The sequence below is a fragment of the Doryrhamphus excisus genome, chromosome 9 (assembly GCF_030265055.1).
Source record: "Doryrhamphus excisus isolate RoL2022-K1 chromosome 9, RoL_Dexc_1.0, whole genome shotgun sequence".
Lineage (NCBI taxonomy): Eukaryota > Metazoa > Chordata > Actinopteri > Syngnathiformes > Syngnathidae > Doryrhamphus > Doryrhamphus excisus.
In genome coordinates this window covers 20,959,915-20,979,737 of record NC_080474.1, presented here as the reverse complement: position 1 = coordinate 20,979,737, position 19,823 = coordinate 20,959,915, and the positions used below count along the sequence as shown (strand labels likewise).

The 19,823-nt window shown below is 39.5% G+C and overlaps 1 protein-coding gene across 2 annotated transcripts in view; it reads right to left on the bottom strand.

Moving 5' to 3' along the window:
• igsf3 (immunoglobulin superfamily, member 3) overlaps positions 1–19,823 on the bottom strand; it is a 129,724-nt gene that overhangs the window by 43,893 nt on the left and 66,008 nt on the right. For both annotated transcript variants that reach the window (XM_058082791.1, XM_058082790.1), the window contains exons 3-4: positions 12,381–12,800; positions 1,400–1,786 (exon numbers count right to left, since the gene is read on the bottom strand). In XM_058082791.1, coding sequence (XP_057938774.1) covers positions 1,400–1,786; positions 12,381–12,800 — 807 coding nt within the window. The remainder of the gene's footprint in view (positions 1–1,399; positions 1,787–12,380; positions 12,801–19,823) is intronic.

Genomic DNA, 19,823 nt, shown 5'->3' with positions numbered 1-19,823 from the left:
AAATTAAAATTAAAATTAAAATTAAAATTAAAATTAAAATTAAAATTAAAATTAAAATTAAAATTAAAATCTTGAACAGGTCATGATGTGCTATATATATCACTATATTGAAAATTAAAATTAAAATTAAAATTAAAATTAAAATTAAAATTAAAATTAAAATTAAAATTAAAATTAAAATTAAAATTAAAATTAAAATTAAAATTAAAATTAAAATCTTGAACAGGTCATGATGTGCTATATATATCACTATATTGAAAATTAAAATTAAAATTAAAATTAAAATTAAAATTAAAATTAAAATTAAAATTAAAATTAAAATTAAAATTAAAATTAAAATTAAAATTAAAATTAAAATTAAAATTAAAATTAAAATTAAAATCTTGAACAGGTCATGATGTGCTATATATATCACTATATTGAAAATTAAAATTAAAATTAAAATTAAAATTAAAATTAAAATTAAAATTAAAATTAAAATTAAAATTAAAATTAAAATTAAAATTAAAATCTTGAACAGGTCATGATGTGCTATATATATCACTATATTGAAAATTAAAATTAAAATTAAAATTAAAATTAAAATTAAAATTAAAATTAAAATTAAAATTAAAATTAAAATTAAAATTAAAATTAAAATTAAAATTAAAATTAAAATTAAAATTAGCAAACATCAACTGCTTGTATTGTTTCTTGAATTGGCTCATCGTTGTGCATTGTTTGATTCCCTTACTCAATCCATTCCATAGTTTGGCGTTAGCCACTTGAAAAGAAACGCTATATTATGGTGACCGTGTTGTGTTTTCTTTTTTTTTTTTTTAACACGATGGCAGCTGGCAACGCGCTCTGTTCCGGTCCACAGAGCCTTGGTAGTCAATAGTGAGGAGAGAATGAAGCAAATCACCCTGCTGCCAGAAAGAACACAGGTTTTTTTTTAAAGGTAGATCTGCAGTGATCAGCTCGCTGTAAGCCTCACCGAAGCAGCCATGCATCCCAAAAACGACCGTCCGGGAAGAACCCCATCATGCGGCCCAGGGGTACCTCTTGGAGGACTTTGCAAAGGGGACGCTTCTGTAACTTCTTTGTACTCTTATTTCATGGCTGTTAGCTCAGCCTCCGGAAGAGCAGACTTTGCAGCTCCGCCCACTGCCTCCCTTGCAATAATTCCACATTACAGTTCCTTAGCTATCCTCTCAAAGGGAAAATACATTAGGAGTAAGAGCGGCGTGATGTGATGTGTACTTACTCACAGCCAACAATAGAGTGTGCAAGGTGAGCGGGGGCGGTCGTTCAGCAGCGCAGATAAACGAGGATAAAACGGCTCTTATGAATAGTTCATCATTCTTAGTGTAATTGACAAGTAAGGACGGGACGACGGAGCAAGCGGCTTATTACTCACTGAGCGGCTGCACTGTGATCTGAACATTGCGGGACCTCTTGCTGCGGTCGATGAAGTCTCCCGTGGGGGTCTTTTCCCGCTCCGTTACCCGACAGATGTATTTGCCGGCGTCCTCGACGCGCAGGTGCTGCAGTTTGAGGAGGTGCACGTTGTCGCTCTCCTTGCGCACCGTCATGTGGCCGGCGGCCTCGCGGGCCACGTAGTCGGGGCCCAGGAGAGGCACGGCGCCGGGGCCCACCACGGCCACCGGTGAGCTGCTGAAGACCCACGACACCGAGAAGAAGCGCTCGGGGACGTTCTGCGCCTCGATGGCGCAGCGGAGTTCCAGCGGCTCACCGGCCGTGAAGGGCCGTCGCTCCGTGCTCACCTGGATGCTGAAGTCACGATCTGGGGAGGGAACGGAGTCAAAGACGACGTTAGCTTTACGAAACACTCATTGGGATTAAGAATTAATACAGTCGTCCCTCGTTTATCGAGGGTTACTGGTTCCACTCCTGACCGCGATAAGTGAATTTCCACTAAGTAGGATTCGATCTTCATTCATTTTCTACTGCTTATCCTCACCGCTGGAGCCTATCCCAGCTGTCTTCAAGTGAGAGGCGGGGTACAACCAATCCCAGGGCACTTATAGACAAACAACCATTCACACTCACATTCATACCTATGGACAATTTGGAGTGGCTAATTAACCTAGCATGTTTTTGGAATGTGGGAGGAAACCGGAGTACCCGGAGAAAACCCACGCATGCACGGGGAGAACATGCAAACTCCACACAGAGATGGCCAAGAGTGGAATTGAACTCGGGTCTCCTAGCTGTGAGGTCTGCGCACGAACCCGTTCATTACCTTCTAAATACATTTTTTTAACATTATTAGAGTTCTCTAGACCTTAAATAACACCCCTACAGGTCTCTATGCGCTAACCACTGCAGCCGAGAACCCGTTCATTACCTTCTACATACATTTTTCAACATTATTAGAGTCCTCTAGACCTTAAATAACACCCCTACAGTCACACTTACACTCATTCATTCATTTTCTACAGCTTGTTGTCGCGGGGGTGCTGGAGCCTATCCCAACTGGCGGCCAGCCAATCACAGGTCACATATAGACAAACAACCATTCACACTCACATTCATACCTATGGACAATTTGGAGTGGCTAATTAACCTAGCATGTTTTTTTTGGAATGTGGGAGGAAACCGGAGTACCCGGAGAAAACCCACGCATGCACGGGGAGAACATGCAAACTCCACACAGAGATGGCCGAGGGTGGAATTGAACTCGGGTCTCCTAGCTGTGAGGTCTGCGCACGAACCCGTTCATTACCTTCTAAATACATTTTTTTAACATTATTAGAGTTCTCTAGACCTTAAATAACACCCCTACAGGTCTCTATGCGCTAACCACTGCAGCCGAGAACCCGTTCATTACCTTCTACATACATTTTTCAACATTATTAGAGTCCTCTAGACCTTAAATAACACCCCTACAGTCACATTTACACTCATTCATTCATTTTCTACAGCTTGTTGTCGCGGGGGTGCTGGAGCCTATCCCAACTGGCGGCCAGCCAATCACAGGTCACATATAGACAAACAACCATTCACACTCACATTCATACCTATGGACAATTTGGAGTGGCTAATTAACCTAGCATGTTTTTGGAACGTGGGAGGAAACCGGAGTACCCGGAGAAAACCCACGCATGCACGGGGAGAACATGCAAACTCCACACAGAGATGCCCGAGGGTGGGATTGAACCCTGGTCTCCTAGCTGTGAGGTCTGGGCGCTAACCACTAGACCACCGTGCCGCCCGTTCTTCATTTATAATAATGAAAAACTGTTTTGCACAACGAATAAATACCGGAAATATAAATACGTATATATATAAATGCACAATTTATTATCAATGTTTTTTTCTTTAATACAAACTAAAAAATACATACTGCAACAGCTTGGAATTTATTTAACACATATTTTGCAAATGTATTCAGTGAAGACGTACAGTGCAAACTCAGCTTTCGGCTAGTGCTAATGCCAAGGAGACGCATGTATACATGATTTTATAAAATATAAAATATAAAATATAAAATATAAAATATAAAATATAAAATATAAAATATAAGATATAAAATATAAAATATAAAATATAAAATATAAAATATAAAATATAAAATATAAAATATAAAATATAAGATATAAAATATAAAATATAAAATATAAAATATAAAATATAAATATATAAATATAAAAATTATTATATTATAAATTATATAAATTAAATATATAAAATCGCAGTTTCATTTTAAAACATCATTACACTAACACAAAAATTACACACCAAGTATGAACCAAAGTGTGACATTAAAACCCAGGTATGTATTATTAATGGTAATGGTAATGGTAATGGTAATGGTAATGGTAATAGTAATGGTAATGGTAATGGTAATGGTTTAATTTCATTTGAACATGCATCAGATTCCAATTGAGTGCATCCCATAATCAGTTCCCAGTTCCACATGTCCAAAAGGAGTAGGAAGAAGCAAAGCTTATTAAATCATACCCCTCCATCTGGTACTTTTACAATCACTAACTGTTACATTTGTTCACTTCCTGCTTTCCGGAATACAGTTTGTTTTGTTTTGTTTTTTAAAATAATGCACCTAGGTGAAATGACCATACAATGACATAATGGGTACCATAGTAACATAGTAACATATTACCTTTATTACATATTACATAATACCTAGCCAGTAAAGACACACTTTTCCCGATCCACGGATCAATCGTGTGAATGCATCCTAATGAAAACAAACTGCGCTGAGAGCGATTCCAATTGTTTGAATCCTGGTGACAAAACAGTGGCGCAAACCAAAAAGCCTACGCTCTCCACAGTTTTAGGCGCACCGCCTGAATGCTAAATTGGAGTATAGAGTGTTAAGGGGATTCTCTGGGGGGGGGGGGGGGGGGAATGTGATGCTAAAATTGTGTCAGTTGCAGCCACAGAAGAAACGCCGAGAGAATAGAAAAGAGGAGAAAGGTTAAGGTCACAGCGCAGCCCAATGGCTGGGATAAAAACGCTGATTTTTCAGAGTGCTCTGCTCGTTCAAACCCCCCCACCCCGCCACCGCCCCACCCCACCACCACCCTCTCGCTTTCACCTCTGCAATAAAAAATAAACCTAATTAGAATTCTCTCTAGCAGTGTGACAGTGGAGTCAAACGCTCTCTCCTCCTTCCTCCTCCTCTTGCAGGGAGCAAACTGGTGCTAGCTCTTCCACTTAGCCAAATTACGCTCACCTTCTGAGCATTTGTGTGTGTGTGTGTGTGTGTTGGGTTTATTTGCGGTATTAATTTCCAGATGATGAGCGCGGTAGGCTACGTGTCAGAAACGGCTGCTTTGCCTCTCTCTGTGTTGGTGGTCGCCTCCAGCCGTAATTACCACGACTAACACACTTCCTGACAAACACTCTCTGGTGGAAATGTTGGAAGTCTCCCGTTGATACTAAATTGGAATGTGGAGGAGCAGGCAGATGAGCGGGAAAGGGTGGGGGGGTGTGGGGGGGGGTCATATCTACATGTAACTACACACTAACTATACCATAGAGCACCACAGTTTGGAATATGACTTTACAACTACAATAAATACACATATGAAAAAGCAACAACATTAAATAACATCCTATAATAACTTTGTACACCCAAGATAAGTATTTATAATACAAGTATATACACAAAAGCTATTTAATACACTCGTGCTTGAGTGTGTCCCCTTGGGGAGCTGAGTGGCGGGTGGACAGGAAGTGACACTGGAGATTCAGAATGGAGTTTCAGCTCGACGTAGTTTACTGTAGCAATAGACTGCGTGTTTATTTGAGATTATTGTGTCTGTTATGAGATCATTCAAACCTGGAAAAGTCCGGCATTTGAATACTACATATTATCCCGTGTCCTTGAACGCGTCTTATATTTGTATTTTACTTCACTGAGACATTTCTATGCTTGAAAATGCTTAATTTAGGCAAAACTTTTTCCTTCAATATGCATATTTTTTATTGAATAATAGGCCACATTCGATCACAAAACAAGCCGATTTATTAATGAGTACTTTTTTGAAAACATTTTAAGAGTGAAGACGCAAAATTGAACACATGCATGTTGCGTGTTTATTCGAGATTATTGTGCCTGTTGTGAGATCATTCAAACCTGCAATAACAGCTTGAAAAGTCTGGCATTTGAATACTACATATTATTCAGTGTCCTTGAACGCGTCTTATATTTGTATTTTACCTCACTGAGACATTTCCATGCTTGAAAATGCTTAATTTAGGCAAAATCTTTTCCTTCAATATGCATATTTTTGAATGAAAAATACGCCACATTCAATACCAAACGACCCGATTTATTAATGAGTACTTTTTTGAAAACAATTTAAGAGTGAAGACGCAAAATTGAACACATGCATGTTGCGTGTTTATTTGAGATTATTGTGCCTGTAGTGAGATCATTCAAACCTGCAATAAAAGCTTGAAAAGTCTGGCATTTGAATACCACATATGATTCAGTGTCCTTGAACGCGTCTTATATTTGTATTTTTGAGACATTTCCATGCTTGAAAATGCTTAATTTAGGCAAAACCTTCTAAGAAATTCCTTCAATATGCATATTTTTTAATGAATAATAGTCCACATTCACAAAACAACCTAATTTATTAATGAATACTTTTTTGAAAACAATTCAAGCAAAATTCAATACATGCATGTTGCGTGTTTATTCGAGATTATTGTGTCTGTTGTGAGATCATTCAAACCTGCAATAAAAGCTGGAAAAGTCTGGCATTTGAATACTACATATGATTCAGGGTCCTTGAACGCGTCTTATATTTGTTTGAAAATGCTTGAAAATGCTTAATTTAGGCAAAGCCTTTTCCTTCAATATGCATACTTTTTAATGAATAATAGGCCACATTCAATCACAAAACAACCCGATTTATTAATGAATACTTTTTTGAAAACTATTTAAGAGTGAAGACACAAAATTCAACACACGCATGTGTGAGAAGCTCGGACTCACTTTGGGGAGAAGCCGTTGGGGCGTGGACATCTGTAGAACATCAGTAGAACATCAGTAATTCTCCGTTTGCTCGATGCCATCTGCCAATGGCTGCCCCGGTATCACAAGCGGCTTACCGTTTAATCAATGCAGGCAAATAAATAACGGTATGATGTACATACATTAGGATGTCAGACACCCCTCCTGGCATCAGACAACAATCTTTTGTGTTTAAGCAACCCAAGAGGGGATGAGCTATACTGATAGAGAAACTAAGGACTGATGACAGCTCACCATTCATCACTGGCTCCCTGCACGCTGCCTTCCTGATAGCATAATCAAGTTCTGATTCATGTCATTAATAAAATCCAATAAGTTTCAAAAATCCCATGCCTTTATTGAGGTCTTCAAATATGAGAAAATATGAGCATGTTGCCTTATCAATGTAAATACTGCATTTAAAAATAGCAGCAGTGTTAAGAAATATATGAACGGGATCTTAAAGGAGCCTTTATTATTCCTATCAGGTACAACATGCAAGGCAGGATGTACCATTGTGCTCCACTCGCCGCAGTTTTGGACACAGGATGCAATGGAGGGCGAACGAGGGTTTCATTTGATTTTCTTTCAGACCACTGGGAGAAACAGCTAGGAGACCAGGGTTCAATTCCACCCTCGGCCATCTCTGTGTGGAGTTTGCACGTTCTCCCCGTGCATGCGTGGGTTTTCTCCGGGTACTCCGGTTTCCTCCCACATTCCAAAAACATGCTAGGTTAATTAGCCACTCCAAATGAATGTGAGTGTGAATGGTTGTTTGTCTATATGTGCCCTGTGATTGGCTGGCCACCAGTCCAGGGTGTACCCCGCCTTACGCCCGAAGACAGCTGGGATAGGCTCCAGCACCCCCGCCACCCTCGTGAGGATAAGCGGTAGAAAATGATTGAATGAACATTATTAGAGACCTCTCGACATGAAATAACACCCCTATAGTCACTTTTACACACATTTAAAGTAAAAATAACAGAAAATAATACATATAAAGAATAAACAATTAAGACATAAATAATATAAAAAATTTTTGGAACGTTTATGTTCGGTTCCTCCCACATTCCAAAAACATGCTAGGTTAATTAGCCACTCCAAATTGTCCATAGGTATGAATGTGAGTGTGAATGGTTGTTTGTCTATATGTGCCCTGGGATTGGCTGGCCACCAGTCCAGGGGTGTACCCCACCTCTCGCCTCAAGACAGCTGGGATAGGCTCCAGCACCCCCGCCACCCTCGTGAGGATAAGCGGTAGAAAATGAATGAATGAACATTATTAGAGACCTCTCGACATGAAATAACACCCCTATAGTCACTTTTACACATATTTTTAGTAAACATAACAGAAAATAATACATCTAAACATTTTTTGGAATGTTTATATTCGGTTCCTCCATCATTCCAAAAACATGCTAGGTTAATTAGCCACTCCAAATTGTCCATAGGTATGAATGTGAGTGTGAATGGTTGTTTGTCTATATGTGCCCTGTGATTGGCTGGCCACCAGTCCAGGGTGTACCCTGCCTCTCGCCCCAAAGACAGCTGGGATAGGCTCCAGCACCCCCACGACCCTCGTGAGGAAAAGCGGTAGAAAATGAATGAATGAATGAATGAATAGGACTTAGGGGCCCCTGCAGTAAAGTGGAGACTATGGAGTAGTAGTCAACAAGCTTGTTGTCAGAAAACAACAACATAAAAAGTGCAAATAATGTGAATGATAAGAGCAGAGTAGAGAAAGTAAGAGAAAATGATTTTTAAAAAAAGATGGAGGGAGTAAAAAAAAAAAAAAAAAAGTTTTGAAAGCTCCATTAAGAGCGGGTCCAAGGTTTGCCTCTTTGATGCTGGCTGTGGGTGATTAGTTAGTGATGGCGCCGTCTTGAGAAGCACTCCATCTTTTATGACGAGAGCTTAATGGAGGTGCCGTGCCCTCGCCAATCACATTTCCCTTCTGTCAAGTACGTACTAGGCCACACACACACAAAAAAAGTACACCCCAAAACGTTACACAAGTCCCGCCCTCGTCTTGCGGTAAGCAAACAAGACCAAATCTAAAAATGACACATGAAATCCGAGCGCTCCCGTCAGCGCACCTCTGCCGTGTTCTCCGTCATGCAACAACACATCCATCCATTATAGATTACAGACAAGATGGAGGCTGACAAAAGGTTTTGACGGGGGGGAACTCTTTGTGCCTTTTGTCTCCTTCCCTGAAGTAGCAGGGAGTCATCTCGCAAACTTGCGGCGCTCCTGTCTCAACCAACTATCTGGGATGCCATCATCTTGTAGCTGACGTGATGATGCACAGGCGGCAACAACAACGACAACAAAATACTCATTTGAAACTTATATGAGACATCCAATACCGGGTTCCGCCACGGTAATGGCAGCTAATGTCGCGCTTCTGGGAAACACAAAGATGGGAGGACCAGTGATGAGCCACAAAGTTCTTATTGTGTTTCATTCATCCACACTAAAAAGATGGTTTGATGATAATAGATTGAATCCTTGAACTTAAGTAAAACTAAAATCATGAATCAGAAAGTACACACACCAGCAAATACAAATAGACGGTGTAGACATTGAAAGGGTGAAGGAAAATACATTTCTGGGGATCACAATACATGAAAATATGAGCTGGAAACCTCATATTACAAATATACAACATAAGGTGGCCAGAAATATTTCAATATTGAACAAAGCAAAATTTATTATCAATCAGAAATCACTCCACACTCTTTATTGCTCTCTGGTTCTACCATATCTTACTTATTGTGTGGAAATATGGGATAATAACTATAAAAGCAATCTTCACTCGCTAAATGTACTACAAAAAAGGCCAGTAAGGATAATTCATAATGCCGCCTACAGAGAACATACTAACTCCTTATTTGTAAAATCTTGTCAAATACTTCAACTTGCTGATATAGTTCATCTTCAAACAGCTAAAATAATGCATAAGGCTAAAAATAAGCAATTAGCTAAAAATGTCATCCAATACTTCTCTACAAGAGAGGAGAAATATGATCTCTGGGAAGAAGTACATTTGAAACGTGATAAAAAATAAAAATTAAAAATCTAAATAAAAATAAAATTAAAAATTAAAAATTAAAAATTAAAAATTAAAAATTAAAAATTAAAAATTAAAAATCAAAAATTAAAATTAAAATTAAAATTAAAATTAAAATTAAAATTAAAATTAAAATTAAAATTAAAATTAAAATTAAAATTAAAATTAAAATTTAAAAATTAAAAATTAAAAATTAAAAATTAAAAATTAAAAATTAAAAATTAAAAATTAAAAAAGAAATTACCAGAATGACCAGAATGGTCATATCACCTCGTACTTCAGTATGTGACAAAAAAAAAACAAAAACAAACTTAAACTACATTAGGAAAGCAGGAAGTGAACAAATGTAACAGTTACTGATTGTAAAAGTACCCGATGGAGGGGTAGGATTTAATAAGATATGCCTTTATTCGTACCTCAGTGGGGAAATTTGCAATAAGCTAATAAGCTTTGCTTCTTCCTACTCCTTTTGGACATGTGGAACTGGGAACTGATTATGGGATGCATTCAATTGGAATCTGATGCATGTTCAAATGACATAAAACCATTACCATTACCATTACCATTACCATTACCACTTTTGACATAATTATGATCTAAGTTCTGTAAAAGGTTGAAGCAACACTTTATTTGTTCCACCTTCAAATGAAAAGACTTGCCATGACCCGGACGACTGATCTACACAGACGTATAGGATATGAGACCTACTCAACGGACAGCCACCCCTTTGTGTTACTTGATCTCCTGTCCTCCCTCCTTTCCTTCGACTCATCCTCCCTCACTTTGTCGTCTCTATTAGACAAGTAGTCGCCGAGGGCCGTAAGGGTCAGCACGCTTCCTCAAGCCAATGCACTCAAGAGGATGCTTGACTAATGTTACTGGCGAGTGGACCTTGGAAAACTCAATGGAGTCCGAGTCCAAGGTAGAGTCTTCCCAACAGCTTCTCAACATCAACATGGTTTGTGACTTCTGTTTCGTTAACACGCTCAACGCTTTCGCCACTTCAGTGATTTCTTCATCTTGCTACTTTGCGATGAGTTACTTCTTTGTTTTTTAATAAATTGATGACACGGTGCTTGAGTGGTTAGTGCGCAGGCCTCACAGCTAGGAGACCCGAGTTCAATTCCACCCTCGGGCATCTCTGTGTGGAGTTTGCATGTTCTCCCCGTGCATGTGTGGGTTTTCTCCGGGTACTCCGGTTTCCTCCCACATTCCAAAAACATGCTAGGTTAATTAGCCACTCCAAATTGTCCATAGGTATGAATGTGAGTGTGAATGGTTGTTTGTCTATATGTGCCCTGTGATTGGCTGGCCACCAGTACAGGATGTACCAGAAAATGAATGAATGAAGATATTTCCTATGCAACATATTTCCTATGCTGCACAAGTGCTGCCGGCACTGGGGAGCTACGGTTCATTGAAGGGAAAACTGAAGGCCAGACACATCTTAGGTTATCTTGGTACTAGCATGCGTTGCCACAAATTTAGACAATCATTTATGTGTGCCGAGTCCTTTTTATCAGATATTATTATTTATTATCTATACTGCTATAGTACAAGCTGTACACGGACTACTCTAAAGACACTGTAAGCCAATTGGTATCATTATGTAGATATTTGGATAAAAGATTATGTTTTTTTCATGATCTATTTTTTGGTACAAATGTGTTTTACGACCAAATTGATATTTCAAAATGATATTGATATTTTCAAAATCAGAAAACTAACAGTTATACAATAACTGCTTTATTGATCATCATTATCTTACAATTAGCTCCATAACTTATCTGTTTGCAACCTTCCTACCACAAATCCTTCAAAGTTATCATCTTCTGTATCGGAATTGAACAGCTGGGAAATTTTGCCATCAAACCTTCCGGGTTCCCGCTCATCATTGTCGGAGTCAGTATATCAGAAAACCAACAGTTATACAATAACTGCTTTATTGATCATCATTATCTTAAAATTAGCCCCATAACTTATGTTTGCAAACTTCCTACCACAAATCCTTCAAAGTTATCATCTTCTGTATCTGAATTGGGAAATTTTGCCATCAAATGTTCCGGGTTCCCGCTCATCATTGTCGGAGTCAGTATATCAGAAAACTAACAGTTATACAATAACTGCTTTATTGATCATCATTATATTAAAATTAGCCCCATAACTTATCTGTTTGCAACCTTCCTACAACAAATCCTTCAAAGTTATCATCTTCTGTATCGGAATTGAACAGCTGGGAAATTTTGCCATCAAACGTTCCGGGTTCCCGCTCATCATTGTCTGAGTCAGTTTCACTTGGTTTTTCAGAGTAGCAGAAATATGGGCGCAATGTTGTTTTTTTTTTGTTGTTGTTTTCTTGGCAACGTACGGATTACGTCCCTGTGTCGGCGGGAAATGGTCCGACGGTCATTCAAGTGCAGCGCTTACCGAAGTAGTACAATACTATTATATTATATATATAAGTCAATTTGTAGCGCTCCTTATAGCTCGGAAAATACTGTCCACATTCCAAAAGTGAACTTTATAATAAAATTGTACCAACTACGGAATGGATTCCTTTTGTACTGATGTTTCCGACATGCCAAGAATGCCTGCTGTGCGTCCTTGCACTGTCTTCGAGATGTTTACACTATCATTGACTGCGCTCGTAATGTTGCTTGTCAAAGCCACACAAACGCACCAGTGGGAGGTCTGTGTAGGTTGAATAAGCCCTTTTAAGGAAGCTAATGAGCTTAGCGCGAGAGGCTGATCAGCAATCAGAGGAAGCTGGCCCACATGCTTGATGTACATCTGCTTCTCCAGTCTTCAACTCACCGGTGGGCTGAACGCGGAGCTGAGTCTTGTCGCTCTGCTTGCGGGTCATAGCAAACCAGGTGCCGTCCGGGTCCTGAATCCATTCGGCGGCCTGGCAGTAGAGAAGACCCTGGTCCACCGGCTGCAGTTTATGGATGGTGAGTCGGTAGGACGTGGCGCTGGTTTTGTCCAATCTCAGGTCACCTGCCGCCATCCTCTGACGGTACGGACCCCCGGAGCGTAGAACAAAGTCTTTTGACAGGGTGAGCAGCTCTTGCGGTGGGGGTGTGGTGTCATCCGGGGCCCTCAGGTACCACCCGACCGACAAGTGCGTGTGTTGCGTTGTGGTCCTGGACACTTCGCAGTTGAGTTGCAGGGTGTCACCTTCCACTTTGGACAGAGTCTGGGCCGGCGCCGTTACTGTCAGCGAGTCTGCAATGACTGCGAGAAGAAGAAAACACGGGTGTTCATTGAAAGCAACTGGAAGTAACTGGAAGTAACTGGAAGTAACTGGAAGTAACTGAAAGCAACTGAAAGCAACTGAAAGTAACTGAAAGTAACTGAAAGTAACTGAAAGTAACTGAAAGTAACTGTCCGTCTGCCTTCAAATGAATCTACTGCCCACTTGTGGAGTTACACAGAACTACAGCAGGGATCCCCAACCGCTGGGCCGGGGACCAGAACCCGGAAATAATAAATAATTTTTTAATGACTCACTAGTCATGTTTACATGAGGAGTTTTTCTCTTTCCGAATAGAATCTTTCCGAATGACCTTTCCGAAAGCAATGGTATCCATGGAAAGGAATATTCCAATCACGTGTCTCTATAATCAACCAGAATAGTCAATGGGGCATGCCCAGTAAAACGTAAACACCAACATCACGTGATACCGACTTCCTGGAGTTTTTCTTCCACTTGTTGGAATAACTCCGTATTGCCAGTTTTTCCTTCGTCCAGTCTTGGAATTTAGTTTGAATCCAAAACAAACTTTCCTTAGCAGTCCAGTGCCGATTGCTGGCCTCCATTTTTTTTAAAAGTGAAGAACGTCTGGAGCTGCGTGTTACGTCATATCTCAGCATTGGCTGAAAGAACGCACCCGGGAACAGGAAAAGATAAAGTTGAATCTTGCTAATATTTGATAATGAAGCTGGGCACATGTTTTATATAGATATGTATTTTCTTTTGGAATAAAAGTGGACTTGTGAATGGCGTATAGAAGGGTTTAGATTCTGTTCCACAGATGGCGCTAATGCACACCAAAGCTGCTTGCCAACCGCCAATAAACAACAGAAGAAGAAGAAGAACGCAGTCTGACAACTTTCCGTTTGAGCGGGTACAAGATACCTCAATCGGATTGGGGAAAGGAATATTCCACCCCTGGGAATCCCATTATATATTCATTGGGATTGGTACTTTTCTTTGGGAATGAGGTGTATACAAAGGTTACATTCTTTCCGTTTGAGCAAATAACCCCAATGGAATTGGAATATTTGGGTCCATGTATACGTGGCTAGTGACTTATGTCAGTGTCACTTGATTTAGTGAAAAACAAGTCAACATTTGTAATGGTCCATGTATACGTGGCTAATGTCTCCCATCACACCAAGATGGGATCATCTCGTCTCAACGAAACAAGCTCAGGCCTCCCACTGATATAGCAGGTGAGTTATATTTTCCCTGCACTTTACATTTGCTTTTAGCCCCATGGTGTTATTTTACATTTACTGTATTTTTCTGCCACACATTCCCAGTTCGTGAAAAAAAAAGACCCAAATCACACCGGTCTGTGGTGCAACAAAAGGTTGGGGACCCCTGGCCTACAGCTCGAAATGTTTTTCGACTCCACGCTAATTAACTGTGGACCACACATTGTGGCGACTATGCAGCAAATATTAAATGGAGTATGTTGTATACGACCTCACAGCTAGGAGACCAGGGTTCAATTCGACCCTCGGGCATCTTTGTGTGGCGTTTGCATGTTTTCTCCGGGTACTCCGGTTTCCTCCCACATTCCAAAAACATGCTAGGTTAATTAGCCACTCCAAATATTCCATAGGTATGAATGTGAGTGTGAATGGTTGTTTGTCTATATGTGCAAAAGCGGTAGAAAATGAATGAATGAATGAATGAATGTCGTATACGATACAAAAAAAAGTATTTTCAGGGTAGAATGACCAATTTCTGTCAGAGGTCATAAAGAAACGGTGTAATGCTAAATGCTAAATGTACAGGATTAACTTGAATACACAGCAGCAGTGGTGCAAATAAATAAACATGCAGATCGTGATCTGACATTTGCAGAGTATGGAGGACCAAAACTGCCAAAATAATAAATAAATAAATAAATAAATAAATAAAAGTGAAAATAAAAACAAAAATGAAACAAAAACATCAAAAAATTAAATACAAAAAAATAAATATAAATGGAAATAAAAACAAAAAAAAAATATATACATAAATAAATAAATAAAAGCAAAAATAAATACAAAAAAAAAAAATAAGATTCAAAAATTAAAAATAAATACAAAAATAAATGTAGAAATAAATACAAAAATAAATATATAAATAGAATTACATATCAATAAATAAATAACAGCACTCTGCTCTCATATGTATTTATTTCATGCTGCAGACAATGTCAGCTTGAAATGCAGAAGGAAAAACTATTCAAATGAGGGGGCGGTCCTAAGTGTTTTTTGGTCCTCCATAGCGGAGGAGGAACAGGTGTTGTAATTAATATATATATATATATTTTTTGTGGGAGGTGAGTGCCCTCCATATCCCGGTTCCATCTTCTATCTAGGACTTTCACGTGTTCTTGTGTGCTGACTTCCCTGACCAACACACGCCTCCAAGAGCGATGCATATGTGGATTAACATGGAAAGTCATGAGAAAACGAATCAGAAATCAGTAAAAGCCTCCAGCGCGTTGCAAAAGTGTGCTGGCGCGTCGTACTCGATAGATTGACGAACCCACACGTATGCGGTGGAACGTATTACTGCAATAGATATTGCATATGCATGTGTAAATCTGCGTGACAACAAATTAATAGAGCAGCAAGAAGCTGAGAGATTTGCAGCATATTTAAAGCAACAATATGTAACAGCGCCTTAAAATAACAGCTTTAAAATCGCAGTGAAGGTTCCCTGGATGCTAACGAGAGGAGCTGCGTTTCTGGGGTTGCTATGGCGACAGTCGACCATTCTGCCTCACTGCTCTTCATGAGCTTCGTAGACCAGCCAGGACACCACAAGACACAAGAATATGACAGAGATCTTAAATAGCATTATTCCTCTTATCGTGGCCTGGTTTCTTGATTACTCAACTGCAGAGAGAACCTGGCTTCAGTTTTTCTGTTTTTCTTTGAGGCATGGCATCTATGGGAGCAAAGGTTGTTATTAAAAGCCATAAAGTGGTATGACTGAAAGTTATTGTGTACAGTGTGATGGAGGCCGCTACATCAGTGGTGTCCAAAATGCGGCCCAGGGGCCATTTTGGGCACACGGCTAGTTTTCTATTGGCCTTTGGAATCCTTAATAAAAAAATTATTCATAATAACATTAGACTAATTTGTGGCTGCACGGTGGACATGTGGTTAGCGCGCAGACCTCACAGCTAGGAGGCCCGGGTTCAATTCCACCCTGGGCAATCTCTGTGTGGAGTTTGCATGTTCTCCCCGTGCATGCGTGGGTTTGACTCCGGTTTCCTCCCACATTCCAAAAACATGCTAGGTTAATTAGCCACTCCAAATTGTCCATAGGTATGAATGTGAGTGTGAATGGTTGTTTGTCTATATGTGCCCTGTGATTGGCTGGCCACCAGTCCAGGGTGTACCTTGATACTCTCGCCCCAAGACAGCTGGGATAAGCTCCAGCACCCCCGCCACCCTCGTGAGGATAAGCGATAGAAAAATGAACGAATGAACATTATTAGATACCTCTCGACATGAAATAACACCCCTATAGTCACTTTTACACACATTTATAGTAAACATAACATAAAATAATACATATAAGGCATAAACAATTAAGACATAAATAATATTTACATGTTTTGGAATGTTTATGTTTGGTTCCTCCCACATTCCAAAAACATGCTAGGTTAATTAGCCACTCCAAATTGTCCATAGGTATGAATGTGAGTGTGAATGGTTGTTTGTCTATATGTGCCCTGTGATTGGCTGGCCACCAGTCCAGGGTGTACCCCGCCTCTCGCCCCAAGACAGCTGGGATAGGCTCCAGCACCCCTCGTGAGGATAAGCGGTAGAAAATCAATGAGTGAATGTTTACAGGTTACAGTTCACCACGTCTGAAAAGTAGTAGGATGAAGCAGAGCTTAATTATTCTTTCCTCTTCTCCATGTCTCAGCAAGTGGATGGATGGATGTGTTTTGGATGGCTGGCCACCAGTCCAGGGTGTACCCCGACTCTCGCCCCAAGACAGCTGGGATAGGCTCCAGCACCCCCGCGACCCTCGTGAGGATAAGCGGTAGAAAACGACCCTGGACCTAGCATGTTTTTGGAATGTGGGAGGAAGCCGGAGTACCCGGAGAAAACCCACGCATGCACGCATGGAAACTCCACACAGAGATGGAGTGGGATTGAACTCGGGTCTCCTAGCTGTGAGGTCCTAGCGCGAGAACCACTCGACCGCCGTGCACTGGGAGGACGAAGTAGTCTGGGGAGAGGGAAGTCTTGGCTCCCTTGCTTAGGATGCTGTCCCCGTGACACGACCCGACCTCGGACAAGTGGAAGAAGATGGATGGACCAATAACACAAAGCTAAGATGCGGATGTGGACAACAAAAAAAGCGCACTAAGTTAAATCAAAAGAAAAGAAAGTTGTAAAGAAAACATAATTTCCTATTGTTTTGTTTTTACTAGGTTTGTACACGAACTTTCTACATAACAAATCAAGATTTCACACCATCAACCAAACATGACGAAATGCAAAAAAAGGGCACTGTGTTCATCAGACGCGTGTCTAAAAACAGGAGCTACACTGAGAGGCCAGCCAGAAAGAGAAGCAGCACAAACTAGGCCAAAGTTAGACACATCAGAGAGAAGAAGAAGACAGACAAGCGAGGAGAGAAGAGAATCGCAGCCGCTTGATGCATCTGGAGTGAGACGTGGCGCTAAAATAGACGCGGCGGGGAAAAAGGCAACGTGGGCAATAAGGTGGGTCAAAGTCAGCCGCTCTAATGAGGTGCGGCATTCCGTTACTGTACATGAAGTACATGAAGTACACAAAGTACATGGAGGAGAGCAATTTGCTGCAATTCTTCGACCATCTTCACATCCTCGCTCACCTCCAGCGTGTGATTACAGTAATGTCAGTCATGGGTGCAGTAAAGCTTTCTGCTGATATACGCCTTTGTTGCTTGTATGATATAATGACTAATATGGGACTCTAAGTAGGCCGGTGCCGGTGTTTACATGCACAGGTTGACTTTATAATGCTTTCAGGCTCAGCAACCTCGCTCTCTTAATGGCTCTTGCTGCTGGGCAATCGGATTTCTGTGGAAGCATACCGGGATGATATCATCTCGTGTTGCTGTTCCACAAATTAGTGTCTTCAAAATTAGGGACCCTGAGCAATACAGGATGCAAAAAAAAAAAAAAAAAGGAAAAATCCAAAATAATAAACTGACATAGCTAAGACGATTTGGGAAGAAGTACATTTGAAACACTTCTATGCTCGGACTACGTTATGCTAGCCATAGCATTTCAGTATGTGGAATCAAACTATGGAATGGATTGAGTAAGGGAATCAAACAATGCACAACAATGAGCCAATTCAAGAAACAATACAAGCAGTTGATGTTTGCTAAATACAAGGATGAAGAGTCTTGAACCAGTCATGATGTGCTATATATATCACTATATTGACACGCACTATGGTACCCATTATGGCATTGGATGCTCATATCACCGAGTACTTCGCTACGGGACAAAAAAATAAAAAAAAATTAAAATTTAAAATAAAAAAAATAATTTTTAACAAATTTTAACGATTAAAAAATTAAAAAAATACAAAAATATTTTTGTTTTAATTAAATATATGCTATATATATCACTATATTGACACTTACTATGGTACACATTATGGCATTGGATGCTCATATCACCGAGTACTTCGCTACGGGACAAAAAATTAAAAAAAATTAAAATTTAAAATAAAAATAATTTTTAACAAATTTTAACAATTAAAAAATTAAAAAAAACAAAAATATTTTTGTTTTAATTAAATATATGCTATATATATCACTATATTGACTATGGTACCCATTATGTCATTGGATGCTCATATCACCTCGTACTTCGGTACGTGACAAAAAATTTAAAAATTAAAAAAATTAAACATTTAACATTTTTTTTTAAATTACATTTTTTTTAAATTTTAACAAATAAAAAATTTAAAAAATACAAAAATATTTTTTTGTAATTAAATATATGCTACATATATATTACTATATTGACAGTTACTATGGTACCCATTATGTCATTGGATGGTCATATCACCTCGTACTTCGGTACGTAGCAAAACTAAACTAAAATAAATAAATAAATAAATAAAAATTAATAAATAAAATAAAAAGAAAAAACTATATTAGGAAAGCAGGAAGTGAACAAATGTAACAGTTAGTGAAAAGTACCAGATGGAGGGGTAGGATTTAATAAGCTTTGCTTCTTCCTACTCCTTTTGGACATTTGGAACTGGGAACTGATTATGGGATGCCCTCAATTGGAATCTGATGCATGTTCAAATGAAATAAAACCATTACCATTACCATTACCATTACCATTACTTTGACTTGGTTAGTTTTCTGAATTATTTGCTCCCAAATCTGTACTGAGGCGGTACTCATCCCCAAATATTGCCCACACTTGCAAGTACAACGGGTTGGGCCTCAAACTCACCACACCCTGCTAAGTCCTCGCCCCAAAAGCTGCATGAATCTAAAGCTGTTTAAAGCTAAATATTGTTATTTTTATGAAAAACCCAAACCAGTCCAGGAGGTCTCAATAAATAATTCAATTTCTCTACCTAAATAATACTTACATGAATGTAATACTTCTACACGCCTCCACGCAATACGAGTATGACGTGTCAGCAATAATACAGCGAGCGGCAGCCTCACATAAAAATGTTACCACAACAACACACCTACGCTACAACATACCGTCGCCATAGCAACACTCCCACATGACGCTAGAGCATAAGCATCACAGGGACAATCTCGTGCCCTCCCATCCCTCAAACACCGATCCAATATTCCTTGTCAACCCTCCGTAAGTCCACCAGGACCGAAAGCTATCATCTCGCCGATGCTTCCCGAACGCTTGGCCTCGCTTCTTACGCTGATATTTAACACTGCGACAAGGCCCGAGTCCTCTTAGCCAATCAGAAAGACTTTCACCCAATCTGAACATTTGTGAGGGTCAGGCCGGGGTTGTGGAGATC